We start from the raw sequence: 8,438 nt of genomic DNA, 5'->3' as shown, positions 1-8,438 counted from the left end.
ACAATAACAGCCCGAGGAGACACCCACTGGTCGCCTCAGCCACCTAATACTCGAGTCTTTGTCCCCTCGCGAGCAGCTGCTGCGGCGAGAAGACCCATTATGTAAGGCTCTTCCTCCTCCTCCTCCTCCTCCTCCTCCTCAATCCTCTTCTCTTGTAGTTACTGTTATTTCTGCTGGTGGTGGTGGTTATGATGGTGGTATACTCTCTCTCTCTCTCTCTCTCTCTCTCTCTCTCTCTCTCTCTCTCTCTCTCTCTCTCTCTCTCTCTCTCTCTCTCTCTCTCTCTCTCTCTCTCTCTCTCTCTCTCTCTCTCTCTCTCTCTCTCTCTCTCTCTCTCTCTCTCTCTCTCTCTCTCTCTCTCTCTCTCTCTCTCTCTCAGGGTCACTAGGGTGCGCTGACAGGGAAGGTAACTACTTGTAACCTCTTCTTTTTGTTCATAACCTTATTCCATTCTATTCACATCGCTTCGTTTTTTTTTTATCTTTTTTATTTCTTTGCTTAGGAGTGTCAGGATGGACAGCGGCATATTGTAAGACTCTTTTCCATTCATTGTGTGTGTGTGTGTGTGTGTGTGTGTGTGTGTGTGTGTGTGTGTGTGTTCTATGGGCACGAGCAGCGTGAGGCAAGAGTGAGGATTCATCTCTTCTTTTTTTTTTTCAGTCTATTTATTACCATCCACAACAGAGCACGGAGCTGGATGGATGGAGAGGCTGGACCACAATCCTTCGCCTCGTCTTGTTGCCTTTCGGACACGCGCCTCGTCGTCGCCTCAAGCGCCTTGCACCCTCGCCGCGTCGCCGCCGTGTAAGCATAACGAACACCCGACGACTATAAAGAAGTGGCAACAATCCCTCAAGTGGCATCCCGTGAGGGCTAAAGAGACGCGCTCATGAATTTCTTGCATAATATTCATCGGAAGTCGCGTTGGCGGTTTGACTTGTTCCCTCGCACGGGTGGAGGGCACGGAGAGGTCCCGGCAGAGTGGTCGAAGGGCACTTTTATAGCAGGGGCAGCGCGTGGGGGCTCTCTCATCTCCCCTCCTCCCCTGCCCCACCCCCTCCACCCCGACTCTCCCCTCCACCGCCAACTGACTCCGCCCATCGACCTCGCCGACGCCCCCACCGCTGCTCCGCGGGTTCCTCACTCACAGTCGTCGCGCAGATCAACCCGGGGGCAGACCTGCGCGCCCAAGTGTTCTCTGGGCGGAACACACCTCGCCCGCGACCCGGAGCCCATGGACCAACCGCGTCACAGGGGCATTACTGTGGCTAAGGTTTTGGGAACCATCAAGCTGCGGGAACGTTACTTCGATTGAATGAAGCATCCCTGTCAAGCAACGGAGCCATAATTTTGTTTTATTGGAAATACGTCTTTAAGTTTTTGCAAGTCATCATCAGTGAACGGAACTAAATATATACAACAGCAAAGTGAAAACAAAGCAATGAAACAGTGAAGTGACTTAAACGTAGAGGAAATCCAGGCCAGTCTGTGTGATATTATGTGAACCGAAAAGTGTGTTTGGAAACAAGAATCAAAGAAGCTTAACCTTGCAGCCAGTTATCGAAAGATTCTGAGAAGTGCAGTTGTCTCGAGGTGCGTGAGGCGTGCCAAACGACGACATCCTATGCTTATGTCCTAGCAGAGCAGCAGACATGAGTGCACTGCTGGGGCCTTACAGAAAACTATGAGAGTATTAGCGAGACCAACGTGCAAGAGTGTTTTTAGTGACGGTGACTGTGGTTGAGGTGCCTATATTGTACGAGGCACCCTGAACCCCTAGGCAAGGTGGGGCGTGTGAGGGGTGAGTGTATGAGCTGTGGTGGCCGTCTGAAGATGGGCCCTACACTTTGCCTCCCCCTGCTGCTGCTGTGTCTGGTCGTGGCCTCCTCGGCTCAAGGTAAATGGCTCTAGTGTTTACTGTGTGTGTGTAAGGGAGAGAGAGAGAGAGAGAGAGAGAGAGAGAGAGAGAGAGAGAGAGAGAGAGAGAGAGAGAATAATAATGATGATGATGATGTCGATAATGATTGTGATGACAAAAAAGAATAATGCAAAAGGAGAGAAAGAGAGAGAGAGAAAGAGAAGAACTAAAAGATAACAATTTTAATGGTAATGATGATGTCTATAATGATGGTGATGATAGAGAAAAAAAATAATACAAAAGAATAAAACAAAAGTCAACACAGTACACATTTTTTCTATTAAATCATCAGAGCAACTTTATGAAGCGCACTTGAGGACAATCAGTATAAACGGCGCGTCAAATAAATACATGAACGAAGAAATAAACGTCGAATATAATTGCTGGAGAAGATTGTGCGAACGACAGGAAATCACACGCAAAAAATATCGTTTGAGAAAAAAATCCCTTACAAAACGTGCCCAGAATACGCATGAGTGTAGCACGTGTCTGAGAGAGAGAGAGAGAGAGAGAGAGAGAGAGAGAGAGAGAGAGAGAGAGACGTATGAAGGAGGCAGTAAAAACGTAAGCAAGATTATTTGGAGTTCGAGACAATGAGAGAGAGAGAGAGAGAGAGAGAGAGAGAGAGGGGAGGGGAGGGGGGAGGAATAGTGACAGGTTCAGAACTTCAGAGGTAAAATAGAATCGACAGAAACCTAATAAAAGTAAATAAATGAGCTGAAAAAAAATATATATTGGCCATAAACCCACAAATATCCCTCGCAAAGGAAGAACAAAAAACAAAACAAAAACGCCCACAAGACAAGACGGAGTTACTGAAGCGAAACTCAACCCGATTAAGGACATTCGGATGCTGATATCTACTTCAGTTTAAGACCTCGTGTAGTCATCCCAGCCCTTGTTCCTCTCTTCCTCCCACACAAAGCCTCATCCCTCACGAACTAACCCTCCCTACCTCCTCCCACTCCTCCTTCTCCTCCTCCTCCTCCTCCTGTTTCTCGAGTGGGCGGCTACCGTGTTCCGCTGCTGACGTGGCTGACGAGACGGAGTGGCCGGGCCTCTATCACGTCTTAATTGATAGCTATGATGTTCCAATCTGATGCCTCACTTAGCCGGCCACCGATGTCAGTAATTAAGCCATATTTCTCTCCCGCACGACGTACCGAGGCGCCGTGCAGGTTTTTCAATGGCTGAGCGTTATACATCAGCTCCCGTTGGTGCCCCGCAGATGACGGCCCAAGGGAGTTTATTGCGACCCCCGACACGCACCGCGGCCTCCAGGATCCGCTGATTGTGCTCGAGATAACGCTGCTGCTGCCTGCCTGGTGGTGTAAGGGACGGGGGGAGGGGATTTTCTCTCTCTCTCTCTCTCTCTCTCTCTCTCTCTCATTCTCGTCCTTTTAAGGAGTTAATGGTATAAGTACTTTTTTTTATGTTTTCAAGCCACGGAATAGTACGCCGCCCAATAAGTATATAGATCACTCATCACAGTCATTCATATCATAAGCTATGAGGCAAGTGCTGAGCTGCTTGAGCCCCAACAAGAAAAGATACTGGCAGGTGTCAACGAACATCGCGTTAAACTCTACGCTCCGTGCGTGCCGCGCCTCACTTTCTGCTTCTCGGTCTCATTAATCACATGCGGCGACAGATTCACTCAGCAAGCACATTTGTTTTGCGGCAAATAATGATCCTTCCTCGGCAGGAGGTATACCAGTAAGATGCAAGTCACGTAGGCACTGCAGGGGAGCAATGAGAGGGGCAGGTTGGTCTACAAGGCCGAGGATAGGACAATTATTAATTACAAAACATGTTCCAGATGGCCCGCCGGTACTGCGGGAGCACCCGAGCAGCGTGGTGGTGCGCCGCAACGAGCCCGTCACTCTCAACTGCGCCTCCTCGGGGGCCGCCCGCATCAGGTGGTTTCGTGACGGCGAGGAGGTGACCACCTCGCCGCAGGACCCTCGCGCCCACCGCGTGCTGCTGCCCGCCGGCTCCCTCTTCTTCCTCCGCGTCACCGCCACCAGGAGGGAGAGCGACGCCGGCACCTACTGGTGCGTCGCCTCCAACAGGTACGGCGCCACGCGCTCCCGCAACGCCACCCTCACCGTGGCCACTCTGTCCTCCGAGTTCCAGAGCGTGCCGGAGCCCGCGGTGAAGGCCCGCGTCGGGGACTCCGTCAGTCTGCCCTGCCGGCCCCCCAGGGGCACCCCGCAGCCGGAGGTCACATGGCTGCGGGACGGCCGCCAGGTGAGTGACTCGAGCCGCGTCCACGTCACGGAGGACGGCGACCTGGCCATCAGCAATGCCGTGGAGAAGGACTCAGCGGTGTACGTGTGTCGCGCCCGCAACGCCGCCGGCAGCCGTGAGGCCCCGGCCACGACGCTGTCCGTCATGAGTAAGTGTGTGTGTGTGTGTGTGTGTGTGTGTCAACATTCTCTGTCAGTCCCTCTCAGCATTTATGACTATATATGACTACATGTGTGTGTGTGTGTGTGTGTGTGTGAGTACACTCCCTCACGCAGGTCCTCTCCCTCTCCGCAGCGCCGCCCTGGTTCGAGGAGCAGCCGGCCAACGTGACGGCGGCGTCGGGCGTGGTGGTGGAGCTGGCGTGCCGGGCGCGGGGATCGCCGTCGCCCAAGGTCACGTGGCGGCGGCTGGACGGCAAGATGCCACTGGGGCGCGCCACGCTGGAGGAGACGCGGCTGGTGCTGCAGGAGGTAGCGGCCGCGGACTCAGGCGTGTACGTGTGCGAGGCGGAGAGCGAGGCGGGCCGGGCCGCCGCGCGCGCCACGCTCACCGTCGTCGACGCCCCGGAGCTGACGCAGCGGCCACAGCACCTGCAGGTGATGGCGGGCGAGGACGCGAGTGTCTCGTGCCGCGTGGAGGGCGAGCCTCGCCCGATGGTGGTGTGGCGGCTCCCCACGTTGGACAGGACCGCTCTCCTTGCCCCCGGCCAGAGCAACGGCCGCGCCTCCGTCAGCGAGGACGGGCACACGCTGCTGTTGCGCCAGGCGGCCACCGAGGACAGCGGCACTTACTACTGCTGGGGCGTGAGCACTGGCGGCGGCGTGAGTGCCTGGGCGGAGGTGGTGGTGGTGCTGGCGCTGCCCCCGCCTGTGGTGGGCGTGGGGCCCCAGGACCAGGAAGTGGCACCCGGGGGCGTGGCGACCTTCCGCTGCGAGGTGGTGAGCGAAGCGGCGGAGGCGCAGGTTACCTGGCACTACCGGCCGGCGGCCCACCTTCCAGCACGTCCCCTCTCGCAGGGCGACGCCGCCCCCGACCCTCGCCTGTCGCTTCCCGATAACGGCGCCCTCATCATCAAGGACGTTCGCCCGGAGGACGCCGGCATCTACAGCTGCCACGTGGAGGCGTCAACGGGCAGCGTGGAGCAGAGCGCGGCGCTGCGCGTGTCAGAAGAGGCGGGGGACGCCGAGCCGCTGCCGCTGCTGCCGGCGCCGCCCACTAAGCCGCGAGCGGTTGACGTGAACGGGACTGCGGTGCGGCTGAGCTGGCTGCCCAACTCGCAGGAGGGCGGCGAGTGGGCGCAGTGGTACTCGGTGGAGTACTGGCGGCGGGGCTGGCCGGAGTGGCGCGTGGCTGACGCCGTCACCACGCAGGAGTCGTGCGTCGTGGACCAGCTCGCCCCCGGAAACACCTACACCTTCCTGGTGCGAGCCGTCAGCAACCGCGGCGCCTCCTTCCCGAGCCCCTGGTCGGACCCGGTGACAGCGAGGTCACGCCGCGAGTCCGGCCTCGACGCAGACCAGGTGCGTCAGGCCCGCCGCCGCCTCGGCCGCCCCGTGCTCACCCTCAGCGGCGCTGCAGCTACCGCACCGGACAGCGTGCTGCTCACCTGGGAGTTCCTGGCCCCGAGCGAGGGCGCAGTGGAGGGCGTACTGGTGTACTCGGTGGCGGAGAGCGGCGGCGGCGACGTGCAGGTGGCCACCGTGCTGGGCGCCGCCGCCTCCTCCTCCTCCCACGCGGTGAACGGCCTGCAGCCCTTCACGCCCTACACCTTCTTCGTGGTGCCTTTCTGGCGCAGCGTCGAGGGCACGCCATCCAACTCCTACTCCCTCACCACCCCCGAGGACGGTACGTGTGTGTGTGTGCGTGTGTGTGTGTGTGTGTGTGTGTGTGTGTGTGTGTGTGCACCTCTCCATGCCTGTCTCACCCCACCTTTTCCCCCCACAGTGCCGTTGGAGGCGCCCGGCGACGTGCGCGTGGCTCACCGCGATGAGGGCTCCGTCCTCATCCAGTGGTCGGCCGTGGAGGGCGCAGCGGTCCGCGGGCGGCTCCTGGGCTACCGCGTGACGCTGAGCCACAACGGCAGCCACAGCACGCAGACGGTGGCCTCGCCCTGGCTGGAGGCGACCGGCTTGCACTCCGGCCGCCTCTACACCGTGCGGGTTTCAGCAATCACCGGGGCGGGGGCGGGGCCCTCTAGTGACCCAGTGCTGATCGACGCCCGCAGCCTCGAGGAGGCCCAAACGGCGGGGGACGGCGTAGGGGGCTCGGTGCTGTACGCGCCGCCTCAGCCCTCCTGGCTTGCGTACTTGCTGATTCCCCTGGTGGTGGTGCTGTTCCTAGCAACCGCCTTCTACGTGAGAAGGCTGCGGCACAAGGCGCCGCCCTCCAACCCGCCCCACGCCCCCTCCCTGTACCAGGACCCGTCCCTCTGCCCCGACCACCACTCCGTCAACATGTACAGCGAACACAAGCTGTGGCGGCCCTCGGAGAGCGACAAAGACTCCAGCCTGTCCTCGACCCGCCTCCTGCGGCCCGACCAGCTGAACAACGAGTACGCGGAGCCGCGTGTGCAGCGGCCCAACGAGGCCACGGAGCCCTACGCCACCACGGCCCTGCTGGCGCCGCCCTCGCCCCACCTCCAGCAGGGCACGCCCTGGCGCCACCACAGCGACGACTCCGGCGTGCAGGTCAACTGGGCCGCCATCCTGCCGCCGCCCCCGGCCTGCCCGCCGCCCCTTGACCTTGGGGATCTATCTGTATGCTGTCACCCGTACAGGGCGCCCAGGCATTACGCCACCACCCAGTGTGGCCTGATCGGGGAGCCACATTACGAGCATCCCGATGCTCGCCGCCCCTATGCGCGGATAACGCCGCTCGATCGTCCCACGGACATGGTCACTTTCAGTTCCCTGGACAGCCGCAGTTCTATCAGGTCTTCTTCATGCAGCTCCCACGTCTCCCATCCTACGCCGCTGCCTCAAACCGACACTAGCTAGCTCCCATCACCCCTTCCGTCTCCCTCCCCTTCAACCTCAAGTTATCATAAAGGCAAGGCGTGCCCGCGGCGGAGGGAGGAGCCAGACGGGAGTGTCGCCGGGAGGCAGGTGAGGCCTCGGCCTCCCACCAAGCACCCCCTCAGTAACCCAAGACCTGGGGCGGCCCGGCCTGCATCCCGTTGCGAGGCTTTGCACAGGCTGCTCCCACAATGTTGCTAGTCATTAGGTGTACATATTTATATGGAAAAATATTTTTATAACATTTTTCATAATGATGTGTGTCAATGTCCTCCATTTTCATCCTTAAAAGAAAAAAGAAAAAAGAAACCGGATATACTGAGAGAGAGAGAGAGAGAGAGAGAGAGAGAGAGAGAGAGAGAGAGAGAGAGAGAGAGAGAGAGAGAGAGAGAGAGAGAGAGAGAGAGAGAGAGAGAGAGAGAGAGAGAGAGAGAAACGTCCCTGCAATGTGGTCCAATAAAGCGTCCGGAGGCATAACCATAATGGCAGACAAAAACACAGCCGTGGCGGGAGTGGGCATTGTGGCGGACGTCCTCTGGGTGCGCACTATACAACAACAACAACGACGTACAGGGTCAGTATTCATGGGCGATGCAGACGATAACGAGGAAGGAGAATAGCAAGAAGAAAAAAGAAAACTGAAAAAAAAAATTGAAGAGCGCTGCGAGGATAGAAGGGAGTGAATAATGGTTCCTAGGAGGGTCGAGAGGATCAGTTAAACATTCAATATCCCTTCCAATATTGCTCTTGGCCATGATCTGTGTTTTCATTAAGTGCTCGGCCCTAACTAACTGGCCGGAGAGAGAGAGAGAGAGAGAGAGAGAGAGAGAGAGAGAGAGAGAGAGAGAGAGAGAGAGAGACACAGAGCCACAGAAACGGCCACAAACAGACAGAGAAGGATGAAAAAATAAATAAAGATGCAGATAAACCAAGACAGGCAGGTAAAAAGGAGGTTAAGGGAAAGAGGAAAAGACAGACGTCCACAGAGACAAGAGTACACGAAATCTAAAAAGAGAAAGAAATAAACAGCAGGAGAAAAAAAAAACGAAACTCCCCAAAAAATCTGTAGCAAAATTAACTAAAGATTCAATATGAGGTATCACGAATTCGATGCAACCAACCACTTTCGAATGGAGTGAACAAATTGTCGCTTATAAATATCAGCAATTTCTTATTAAGGATTTTAATTAAGAGTAGGCAGACGGAACGCGGATATGATAAGGCGATGTCACTCTAGGTTAAATCAAATACATTGC

General features: G+C 56.9%; 1 protein-coding gene across 1 annotated transcript; it reads left to right on the top strand.

Moving 5' to 3' along the window:
• The first annotated feature begins 1,058 nt into the window (after positions 1-1,058).
• On the top strand, positions 1,059-7,436 carry LOC126995445 (roundabout homolog 2-like). Its single transcript, XM_050854997.1, has 4 exons — positions 1,059-1,897; positions 3,738-4,316; positions 4,463-6,013; positions 6,113-7,436. Exons 1-4 carry the CDS (start codon positions 1,810-1,812, stop codon positions 7,162-7,164), a joined length of 3,270 nt encoding a protein of 1,089 aa, XP_050710954.1. The 5' UTR covers positions 1,059-1,809; the 3' UTR covers positions 7,165-7,436.
• Positions 7,437-8,438: the final 1,002 nt, after the last annotated feature.

Source organism: Eriocheir sinensis, chromosome 8 (genome assembly GCF_024679095.1).
Source record: "Eriocheir sinensis breed Jianghai 21 chromosome 8, ASM2467909v1, whole genome shotgun sequence".
NCBI classification, from domain to species: domain Eukaryota; kingdom Metazoa; phylum Arthropoda; class Malacostraca; order Decapoda; family Varunidae; genus Eriocheir; species Eriocheir sinensis.
The sequence above is the reverse complement of the archived record's forward strand: the minus strand, read 5'-3'. Positions and strand labels throughout refer to the sequence as shown.

Excerpts from the sequence above, each read along its gene's own strand:
- LOC126995445 (XM_050854997.1), top strand. The coding sequence starts at position 1,810 with ATGAGCTGTGGTGGCCGTCTGAAGATGGGCCCTACACTTTGCCTCCCC. Across the intron at positions 1,898-3,737 it reads CGTGGCCTCCTCGGCTCAAG|ATGGCCCGCCGGTACTGCGG; the intron begins GTAAATGGCTCT and ends AACATGTTCCAG. Across the intron at positions 4,317-4,462 it reads CACGACGCTGTCCGTCATGA|CGCCGCCCTGGTTCGAGGAG; the intron begins GTAAGTGTGTGT and ends CCCTCTCCGCAG.